Source organism: Meriones unguiculatus, chromosome 2, assembly GCF_030254825.1.
Source record: "Meriones unguiculatus strain TT.TT164.6M chromosome 2, Bangor_MerUng_6.1, whole genome shotgun sequence".
Lineage (NCBI taxonomy): Eukaryota > Metazoa > Chordata > Mammalia > Rodentia > Muridae > Meriones > Meriones unguiculatus.
Window position 1 is genome coordinate 129,863,464 of NC_083350.1, and position 11,415 is coordinate 129,874,878.

General features: G+C 49.7%; 1 protein-coding gene across 1 annotated transcript in view; it reads left to right on the plus strand.

Annotated features, from left to right (window-relative positions):
- Nucleotides 1-11,074, plus strand: part of Gns (glucosamine (N-acetyl)-6-sulfatase) — a 36,047-nt gene extending 24,973 nt beyond the window's left edge. The window contains exons 10-14 of the mRNA XM_021637864.2: nucleotides 1,861-1,962; nucleotides 3,973-4,080; nucleotides 4,688-4,798; nucleotides 6,298-6,458; nucleotides 8,871-11,074. Coding sequence (XP_021493539.1) covers nucleotides 1,861-1,962; nucleotides 3,973-4,080; nucleotides 4,688-4,798; nucleotides 6,298-6,458; nucleotides 8,871-8,949 — 561 coding nt within the window. The 3' untranslated portion in view covers nucleotides 8,950-11,074. The remainder of the gene's footprint in view (nucleotides 1-1,860; nucleotides 1,963-3,972; nucleotides 4,081-4,687; nucleotides 4,799-6,297; nucleotides 6,459-8,870) is intronic.
- The last annotated feature ends 341 nt before the right edge of the window (nucleotides 11,075-11,415 follow it).

Here is an 11,415-nt window from a genome sequence, read left to right on the forward strand (position 1 = left end):
GCTCTCTGAGGCTTGCTGGCCAGGCTGTCTAGGCATCAGTACCCCAGGCTAGTGGGAAATTGTCTTAAAATAGTGACATCTGAGGTTCTCTGGCTTACACACACGTGCATATACACACAAGTCATGCTCGCACATATACACACACGCAAAATTAATACAGTAAAACTGACACAAGCTGAGCACAGTGGTGCACGCCTCTAATCCCAGCACTCAGGGAGGCAGAGGCAGGCAGATCACTGTGAGTTTGAAGCTAGCCTGATCTACAGTGCAAATCTGGGACAGCCAAGGCTACACAGAAAAACATTGTCTCAAAAAATCAAACAAAAAATCCCAACCCCAAAACAAACAACAACACTAAAAACCCCCAAAACCCTGACACAGCTCCACTGCATTTAAATGTAACCATGCAGGGCTGGAAAGATGGCTCAGATGTTAAGAGCAGTCGCTCCTCTTCCAGAGGTCTTGAGTTCAATTCCCAGCACCCACATGGTGGCTCCTAAACCATCTATAGTAGATCTGGTGCCCTCTTCTGGCCAGCAGGCACACATGCAGGTGGAACATTGTATACATAATAAATCAGGAAATCTTACCCCCCCCCCCGAAAAAAAAAAGTGAAATAAATAAATAAATGGAACCATGTTGGCTTAGGTCTTTAGAGGTATTGTATATAGAAGGGAAATCATCTTCTAAACCAAGAAAATAAGTTGAGGTGAAAATGTAAGACTTTCTGATTTCTAGAATGCTTGTTTTATCTTTAATGTTTTTTGTACATGTGTGTTTATTTTGTATGTGTGTGTTTGTGCATGTTTTATGGTGGGCATGTCAGGGGTGACTTGGAGGGAGGGGTTGATATTCTCTCCTTCCACCGTGTGACTGAGTTTAGGTCATCAAGCTTGGTGACCTTCACCCTCTGGGCCATCACATGGGCCCTAGAATGTTTTTGTTATGCTCTTTAAGGAAATTTGTTAATCAATTACAGTAAAGTTTTCTGCAGCCTTTACAGGCTGTTGCAAGACTAGGCATTACTGTACCCTAATTACTGTACCCTAATACAAGCATTGAGGAGGCTGAAGAAGGAGGATCACAAGTTTGAAACTAGCCTGGGCTACATGACATACCCTGTTTTTATTGGTGTTGACAAACGTTCAGACTTTGAGATTTAAAAAAAATGTTTGTGGATCAGGGAAAGCCTGGTCTACATAGGGAGTTTCAAAACAGCCAGAGATACATAGAGAAATCCTGACAGAGAGAGAGAGAGAGAGAGAGAGAATGTTAATGGGGCTAGAGCAGTGGCTCCGCAGTTAAGACACTTGTTGCGCTCACAGAAGACCAGGGTTCAGTTCCCAGCACCCACACGGCAGCTCACAACCATCTGTAATTCCAGTTCCAGGGGCTCTGACTCTCTCTTCTGGCTCTGTGGGCACTGCATGCATGTGGGACATTTGTATGTATGCAGGCAGTTTTACAGATAAAGTAGAAATACATGAGTCTTTAAAAATGTTGGTAATGCATGTGAGGTTCAATTTAGTGCTCAAATGTGAATGTCAAGTTGGAAAACAACTGAGATGCAGCAGTAGTCAACAGGGCTCCCATGATTCATGATGAGGAAATTACAGACGATTTTTCAGATGGTCTGATAGCAGCAGAGTGAGTAGGCTGAATACACAACTTCCCACAGGCATGTGAACACACCTGATAAGCCTTGCGTCTTAAGTTGTGGTTGAGTGTCTGGAACTGACTGGGAGAACAGGTCCCGAAAAGTGATGGTGCTGTGGTTTCCTGTGGGTTGCTCAGAGTTTATAGGATGGGAAAGCAGAATGAGACCAGCCATGTCCCACTCTGTTTTCTTCACTCGTGTAGATGCTGGTCTCCAATATTGACTTGGGCCCCACGATCCTGGACCTAGCTGGCTATGACCTGAATAAGACCCAGATGGATGGGATGTCCCTGCTGCCCATTCTGGTGAGTATAAAGCCACAGCCAATCCAGAGCTGGAGCTCTGAAGTTAATTCCAGGGCCCTAAGTACCTCTCTTCCATATAACCTTAGACTCATCTTCTGTGTTACCTGTAAGGTGCTGAGTTTGGGGCTGGAAGTACAGACCTATAGGTCAGTTAGGGAAATTGGCATCTTCTAACTTCACACGAGTTCCAGGGGAAAGTCATTGGGATGCACACAAGGAATCTCTGCATGTTTCTGAAAGAGCCACCTGCTGCTGTTTGCTTTTTGTGCTTTGTGTTTGAGGTTGTTGATATGAGGCACTTAACTATTGGGCCAGTTGGGTGCTCATGTGGCCTTTTAAGTGTGCTAATATGCAATGAAGAGTTACTTAGTTCCTTGATTGCATTAGCCTCGTCCTGTGGGCCAGACAGCGGCTCACAGACTGTAGCCTCAGGACCAGATAGATCTGAGGCAGCCCTGACTTCCAGGGTGACGTTTACTGGAGTGGAGTCCACTTGCCCATTTATCCAGGGGCTCCTGAGCTGAGTAGATGTCACAGATGTAGGTGCAAACATCTATACATAAGGACTTTTCCAGAAAAAAAAAAAAAAAATGTGTTGTTTATTTCATTCCCTTTTCTTGGCCTTCACGGCCTTGTCCGTACATGTCCCCAGCCCCTGGATGTCTCCCAGCTACAGTGCCCCGTAGAGGCCTGGTTTGCTGATACCAGCGGTGCCTGGGGGCTAACATCTGAGCTGCTCTCCATCTGAGTTACAGCCAATGCTGATCCGAGAACCACACTTGGAGTCCCAGCCTTAGAGCAGAGCTGCTCAGTTTCCGTCCATATATGGCCCCTTTGGTGCTTGCCTGGCGTGTGTGAGATCCCGAGTTTAGTCACTAGCACCAGGAAACCATCCCTAGGGTTTGGATGGCAGGTGTCCAGCATGCTGCCTGCCACGCAGCTGTTGAAAATGTTAGGCTGATGCAAGGGTCCCTTCCCATTGGAAAGGCCTGCCTTCGGCCTTTCTAGATCCTGTCTGTGGCAGATGTCTGAAGCAGCCTTGCTTTTCCTTACCCCAAACCACCCCTCTCCTCCCATCACCTGCCTCTGTTGCTCTTCGGAGATGGGGTCTCGGTGTGGTGCTCAGTGAGTCCTTCTACCTCAGCCTCCCAAGCAGACATGTCCCCTGGCCCAGCTCGCCAGCTGCTCAGGGCCTCCTGGCAGTTAGGCCCAGGCTCCCTGCCCCACCCTGTTTCAGCTTCCTCCTCTTTCAAGCTGGGGTTCATGGCCCACCCCGACACCTGTTCTGTGCTGTCCTGAAGCATCTGCTTTTAATCTAATCTTGCTCCTGTGCTAGCCTTCCTTTTGCCAGCATTTGTATGCCCGTCTCAAATGTTTGTGTTTCAAATGCTGCCCCCTTTGTCCACACAGTTAAAGTGCAGCACAGAGTAAACGTGCCGTGTGGGTTGTGTGGTCCTCCCAGGACCCACACCCCAGCACCCCAGCACTGTCTGGTGCTGGCCAGGGCCGACAGCCTCCGCTAAGCAGTATACTGTTTGCATTCTGTATGAATTGGGAGCCACCTAAAACACCTTCGATTCTTGTTTCCTGGCTTCCATCCCTTCCTGCTTTACATACTGCCCTTGTAGGAACCATAAAACATTTCAAGCAGGGGCTGGGAGGTGGCTCAGTGGTTAGGAACACTGACTGCTCATTCAGAGGGCCTGCTTCAATTCCCAGCACCCATATGGCGCCTCACAACTGTCTGTAAGTCTAAGACCTGATACCCTCACTCAGATATACATATAGGCAAAACACCAAAGCACATAAATATTCCAAGCATTTGACCATCACTTGAAAGACTATAGATCCCAGAAACGACAGTAGTGGCTTTCATATACACCCACTCTTACCATTCCCTTTAGTTAAAGAGTTACAGAGCTGCCCAAAGGCCTCAGGCAGCATGGTGAGAACTAACGTTCTTTTATCCGTCTGTGCCTCACAGAGACCACCTTTGCTCTTTTTTTCTAGAAAGGGGCCAGTAACTTGACCTGGAGGTCAGATGTCCTGGTGGAATATCAAGGAGAAGGCCGTAATGTCACCGACCCGACCTGTCCTTCCTTGAGTCCTGGCGTGTCTGTGAGTAGAGCTTGTCTGCGACCACAGCTCCGTTGGTACACGGCAGGTGCTGTTTAGACACCCCAGTCACCTGAGCGATGCAGCTGGCATCCAGCTCTCCCGTTTATGCATACCCCTGCCTACCCTTACCCACTTTCCGCCTTTCCCAGCAGCGGTACCATTTTGCTAGGCATCTGTCGGAATGGAGAGGTGGGGGTCTGACCCTAGGCTGTGCTGTCCCAGGTGCCTTGCACTGGTGGCAGCCAGGCAGGTCATGTAGGTTGACTGTGTTGACCTGGCATTGGGTTCTAAGGGCCCAGTCCAGTGTGGTACATACACCTCTAATTCTAGCTCTTAGAAAGCAGAGGTGTGTCTCTGTGTGGTGTGTATAAAATAAAGCAAAATAAACTGTGGAGCAACAGGACCTGTGGAAAACATGGGCCTCTGGTCCTTGGTAGGGCTGAGATCATGGGTCTGTCTCTGCATTTTTCTTGTCACCTCAGGATGACAGTCCTCCCCAGTGACTCATTTGATATCTAGTTCTTCTCCTTGCTGGTGTCAACCAGCCCGTACCTGGTTGTTACTGTGTCAGAGCAGTCCTCATCTAACCTGTGAACTGTTTCTCCAGCAATGTTTCCCAGACTGTGTGTGTGAGGACGCTTACAACAACACCTATGCCTGCGTGAGGACGCTGTCGTCTCAGTGGAACCTACAGTACTGCGAGTTCGATGACCAGGAGGTGAGGGCCTTGTGCCTGGACGTACCCCACCCCCACGCCTTGTCTACCACCTGTGTCCCGTTGCTTGGGTTTGGCGCCATACAGTGATCCTGGGCACTTCCCCAGGTCTGCTGCAGCCCATCCTGAGTTTTCTCAGTGGAGTCCTCTCTGCTCACCCCCTCCACACTGTTTACAGGAAGAGTTGACTTTTTCAGAACGACGCTTGCCCAGTCTCTGGGCTTCCCTGGTGATTAAAAGGGAGCATTGCAGCATCTACAAAGAAAGAGGAGTTGGGGCGTTGCCCCCACAGCACCAACTGCTGCTGTTGTTAGTGTCAGGGACAAAGGCCTGAGCCGCACTGATGAGTGTAGGTCATCTGAAGGACCCCGTGGGCCCCAGGGTGCAGGCCCACGCTCACCCACCCTGTCTGGCCACCTTTCTCCTGTGTGAAGCATATCTGTGCTCCTCAGAATGGACTGGTCCCTCCTTATAGCTCAGAAGTGAGTGTCACTGGAGCTGGGCTGCCCTCCCCAGGTCTATTTGATAATGTGAGCAGTAGCCTGAGGGCAGCAGTTTAAGCCGTTGGAGGCAAGGTTCACTTCTCCTGGCCTTTTGTTTTCGTCCCTGGTAGAGAACAGTGTGTGCTGAGTGGAGAGAGTGCTGATGCCAGGCAGTGCACGTTAGAAAGAAGACTGCAGTCTCCCCATTGGCGCAAACTATCCCAAACTACCTTTTAAAATAGGAAATGATTCGTATACCAGATATCAGAGCACTTCTTACCTCCAGCCTTGCTTGAATCCTAGGAGTCTAAGGCAAAAATAGAGCTTCCACACTCCCCTCACTGAGCGACTGCAGCGCTGTCTTGTTTCTGAGCCCAGGCCTTCGAGGACTTGCCTTGTGGTCACCATCTACTATAGTGGTTCAACCTTCCTAACGCTGTGACCCTTTAATACAGTTCCTCATGTTGTGCTCACCCCAACCATAGAACTATTTTCATTTTCATTGCTTCTTCATAACTGTAATTTTGCTACTGTTAGGAATCCTAATGTAAGTATCTGTGTTTTTCCATGGTCTTAGGTGACCCTCCATGGGGGTCAGTGACCCACCAGTTGAGAACCTCTGCCCTCCAGGGTCTTAAGTTACTTTCCTGAAGATGTGGGGTAAACAGGTAGCCACAGTTCAGCAGAAGGCTTTATGACTTAACACCAGTGAACCCCGACACAGACAGTATGCGACTGTGTGTGGGGTCTTGGAGCCATGATGGATGGGCCTTGGTTTTCCATGTACTTCTTCCCATTTGATTTAGAAATAATTGCCAGCTGGGGGCAGTGGCACACACCTTTGATCCCAGCACTTGGGAGGCAGAGGCAAGTGGATCTCTGAGTTTGAGGCCAGCCTAATCTGCAAGGCTACACAGAGAAACTCTTGGAAAAAAACCAAACAAATAGAAAAAATTGCCTTAGGATTATTTTCTCAGTATCACCTTTGCTTTCTTCTTTCCTCCTTCCTTTTGCCTCTAGGTATTCGTAGAAGTCTACAATATAACTGCAGATCCAGACCAAATCACCAACATTGCTAAAAGTATAGACCCAGAACTCCTGGGGAAGATGAACTATCGGTTGATGATGCTCCAGTCCTGTTCGGGACCAACCTGTAGAACTCCAGGGGTTTTTGACCCTGGGTAAGTGTTCTCTGTGCTCAGTTATTCTGCTCTTTTCTCCGGGGTCATGCTCTTCTGGAAGACAAAGGGAGGCGAATGGCTCTTCCTTGCCTTGAGTTGAGTTTATTCTTCTGCATTCCGAGGAAATGCTGTGTTCTTGCCATGTCAGCTTGTTGTGCTGGGGACATAAGCTATGTGAGACTTGGCTTTCCTCCTCCAGGGGCCACTTCGGCTGCAAGCTCAGCCCTGCTTTCCTGACCCCGAGATTCCGCTTGGTCGCAATGGCCAGCTCTATCCTGGTCGGAGAGCTTCCGAGAGCATTCTCCTTTATTTTTTAGAACTCCAGGGTATCAAACAGTGATGCGAACAGGTATGAGCTCAGATGCTGAAACAGGAACCCCCTGTAGTTTGTTTAGTGTAACTGACATTCCACACCTGCACTAAGTCACGTATGCCTTGCACTCTGGACCTGCTTACATGGTACTGTTTCTTTTACACAACACTGGCTACTGCTGCTTGAGCACCCAAACTATATTAGCAAGAAGCATGGCAGTATTTTTTGCTTGAAAATTATAAAGATTAGCGGGTGGACACAGTGTCCCACCCATGTAATCCCAGCACGTGGGGAGGCAGAGGCAGATAGATCACTGTGAGTTCGAGGCCAGCCTGGTCTACAAGGTGTGTCCAGGACAGTCAGGGCTACACAGAAAAACCCTGTCTTAAAAACAAAAACAAGCAAAATTATGAAGATCAATCAGCATGTCACTGGGAAAGGATTATTTCTGCTGTTACAGCGACATGGGAGCGAAGGAGGTGAGGTTCTCAATTGATGGTAAGGTGTAACTTACTCAGCCTTCTTCACATTGGATTTCTGCCCTCTAAATGAAAGATGAATGAATGTGGATGAGCCGAGAAAATAGGTTATATAGGCTGTTACGTAGTACATACACAGCCAGAAGCACAGATTCCACACTGTTAAACAGGACTGCCTTGCGCTCAGCTGTATCCTAATGGATTAGCTGTACCCTAATCAAGCCCCTTCTTTTGTTTTGAGCCAGGTCTTAGAAGTTGGTATATAGACCAGGCTGCCTCTTTCACCAGAGTGCTGCTAGGAACCACCATGACTTGCTAAAATGAAAAAAAAAAAAAAAAAAAGTTAATAGCTAGGCAACTGTATAAAAAGACAGTGTTTGTCATTTTATCTAACTTAAACCAAGTCACTTTTGAGTGGAATGAATGTGTTAAGACCAGCCAGACATTTTCACTGTCCAGCCTTCACCTTCCCTGATGTCTGCACAGACATCCGCTCACACGGGTTGACAGTGCTCACAATGTTTTATCAAACCAAATGGACTCAGTGCTTTCAGCCATATGTTCTAGGCTGGCTCTGGGAACTGAGAGCCGGGGCCCGACTAAGCCCTTGAGAGGAGAGTGAGTGAAGGAATCTGGGGGATTACGACATGTGACCAGCAACCCCTGCCGGCTCAGCTGCTGGAGCGCCGACCTGCCATGCCACGTGGCCAGAGCGCAGTCGCTGCCCCACTTCTCCTGGGCATCTGGGTCAGCTGTCAGCTGTCCAGACAGGCACATGCATGTCAGTAGACATAGGATGCGCCCCGGGGCCACCTCTGAAGAACAGGTGGAGCGTGGGCTTGCTCGAGTTTTAAGCTGTAGTAGTCTCTTTACGCCCAGGCTCAATAAGTTATACATTGTCTGTGGCTGGATGGGCCACAGTCCCTGTCACAGCATCTGGTTCTCTACAGAAGGGTCGTTGCAGACAGTGGCCCCCGGGCAGGAGCGAGTGACTGCAGTGCGGTTTCTGCTCAGCCCCTGGAAAGCCCGCTTCTGCCAGGCTGTATTCATCTCCACAGTCACCTCTGTTCCCGCCGAGCATTCGCTCGGAGGGTTCCCTACATTTTACGTGAATGCCTTTCTGTTTGATGGTCAGTGACGATCTGGAGTTGTCTGCCTTCATGAGCCAGGCTCAAGCACACCTCGGAGACCCATGCACATGTGTGCTCTCAAGTGCCAGCAGCTATAAAGGAGGAAGAGACCTAAAAGCTCCAGTGCAGCTTTGAGTAAGGGTCAGGTCAGCCTTCCTTCTACACACTTGATACAGCAGGACTCACCTCCCCAGCCCACCTGCCTTTAATCCCAGCACTCAGCCTGAGGCAGCAGCTCTTTGAGTTTGAGGACATCCTGGTCCGAGGAGCAATTTCCAGGCCAGCCAGGGCAGTGTAGTATTACTTTTTACAGTTAACCTGTTGTTCTCCCAGCTCGAAGCTTGTGTGGAAAGTGTTCTCATCTACCGAAACTACGTGTGTATTACAGCCTCTTCCGACTGGGCTCCCTTTTGGTGTTCAAGTCCCTCCTGCTGCCGACCCCTCCATGACTAGCTGGAGTTCACGTGACACCCTTCTTTTCCTTCCTCAGATACAGGTTTGACCTGCGGCTCATGTTCAGCAATCACGGCAGCATCAGAACAAGAAGGTTTTCAAAGCATCCTCTGTAGTGGTGGCCGTGCCCTGTTTCTGCAGTTGGAGCCTCACACTCTTTTCTGGTGAAGCGGTTGTAGCAGGAGCCCATGCCTGGGAGAGCTCTGGCCTGGCTGTTTCAAGTCCTGTGTGAAAAATAACCCACTCGGCTGACTTCCAGTACTGTGAATCTGCCCCCGTGTTAGAGGCGGCCGAGCCTGCCTCTTCCCTCAGAGAAACTCCTGAGGTCTGTCCTCTCCATGTCCCTTCATCTTGGGTGGGCACAGTGTGTGATGAGCCCCACGTGGTCACGTCCGAATTTGTGGAACTGTCCAGATAAATGGCAATACTCTAGGGCAGAGAGATTAAGCCTTTCGGTAGGTAGCTAGCCCCCAAATCAAACGTCCTGCATAGCATTTCAGACCGAGCCTCTCACTGTCAAAAACACATCCAGCCCTGAGGTGAGCTGTTGGTTGTGGAGATAAATGATGTCGGTGACATCTAGCCTGGTGTGGTAAGCGTGCAGGTTGTCACCGAAGCTCTGCTCTAGTTTTCTGGGCTCCAGGCTGCTGCCCTGCTGATAAGAGCTGTGAGTTCCTATAAGCTCTGGAAGCCCAGCTTTCCAATGGCTCCAACCACGGAGAGCACTCAGAAGCGCTGGGGCAGAGGGACCACCAAGGGGAGGGCTAGGTGCATGTGATCCATGAGCCAGCAGGTTGACGAGCTAGCTACACTTCAAAGGCCTGTCTGCAGGGATCTCGACTGTCACAAGCGAGGTCATCCTGACTGGCTGCAGCTAGCTGCCATTCTCATCCACATATCACAGTGTCTCTCAGCTGCTGGGAAGGCCAGGACTTCATCCCACCTCCCCCGACCCCTCTTTCATGTAAGCTCTTGAGCCCCCAGAGTCTTGAATAACTAGGGTTCCAGTCAGTGTTCCCCTGGCCAAGGTTCCTCGATGCCCACAACTCCATTCTGTTCCTCAGCTGAAAGGCCAGCCCCACTCTGACGTCTCCACAGCGGGCCGAGTGCTGCGGCCAGGACAGCAGAGAAGGGAGATCTGTGGTTTTAACCTGTTGTGCTTAGGAAGTGACCTTAGCTTTACTTGGCCTCTGGCCAGCTTTAAGCGCCTGTGAGACAGCTAGAAGTCACTTTAGAATTCCAGAGGCCATGTTGGGGTGATAGCCGTTGAGTTTATCCTTTACCTCATGTGACCAAGTGGAATGGACACCTCTGCTTTAGAGGGGAAAAAGTTTTAAACTAAAAGTTACAAAATTGAGTATGGGTACTGGCTTCCTTCGCTCCACTTGGATTCTAAACCTCATCAGTCTACGCTAGCGAAGTTGACCGTAGTTGTTCCTAAATAAAAGTGACCAGCTCCTCCCAGGCCTCGGATGTGATGTCATGTTCTTCGGTTCTGGGGCCGGCCCCTGCGAGCAGGCGAGGTCAGTGGCCGCTGCCTTGCTGTTTCTACCTTGCTGCTCTTACGTGCAGGCGCTGGGGGTGAGACCCTCACCTCACCGTAACAGGCGGCAGGCAGCGTGCGCGGCTTCCCACCTACCAGACCTGCACCGAAACAGGCTGGCCTCATTCCTTGTACTCACGTGAATGTTGGCATCTCCTTTGAAGGGTGGGTCCATGTTTGCGGGTGCTCTTCAAGATAGAGAACCACTAAAATGCAGGAATTTTGCCTTATAAGATTTCCAGTTTTAAAACTTCCTCAGACACCATCTCAAAGTAGGGTGTACATTTAGAGTGTCTGAGTTCAGCAAATTGTACTGTTGGAAACACCTTCTGAATTGTCAGCGCTGGGGTGTTGTATAAAGTAATAGTTGCTGTGGAAGTTACACCTTCATCTGTGGGAAATATTCTTAAACTTAATATCCACGGACAATGCTTTTTCTTTTTTAATGAAAGAAGATGGCCCAGTATCCTCAAGAGAGCAGAGGGTGTCAGCTGCTCAGCACTGGGGTGGTGGGTGCCTGGGGTTCTCTGGTTCACCAGCACTTTGTGCTCAATGGACTGTAAGCTTACTAGCATCCCTGTTGCAGACGGTTCGCCGCCCTGGCTCTGTCACCTCTCACTTAGAAAGTGCCCTTCTAAGGCCCCTGTTCACTGCTGCACTTTTCGATGGATTAAAACTTATTTCTGTTCTAGTGAGAATGTGTCCTTTGTTTCAGTCCGCAAGTAGCTCTTCTCAGGAGGTACAAGAAGGCAGCCACTCCATAGGGTTGTGTAGTGGTTCTGTTACCATATTAGGTCACACTGTCCCCCAAGATAGACCTTTCAGCAGCTGTGTAATGCTAGTCACCAACCTAGCTGTGCGGTGGACCATTTCTTCCACCAGTCATTGGGGGCCTGGCCGAGAACACCTGTTCCTGCCCAGGACCCCAGGTTCAATTTCCAACACCTACACGATAGCCGGAAACCATCTGGAACTCCAGCCCCGGGATCAGATGCCTCTTCTTACCTCCACGGGCAAACAGGCATGCATACAAACACAC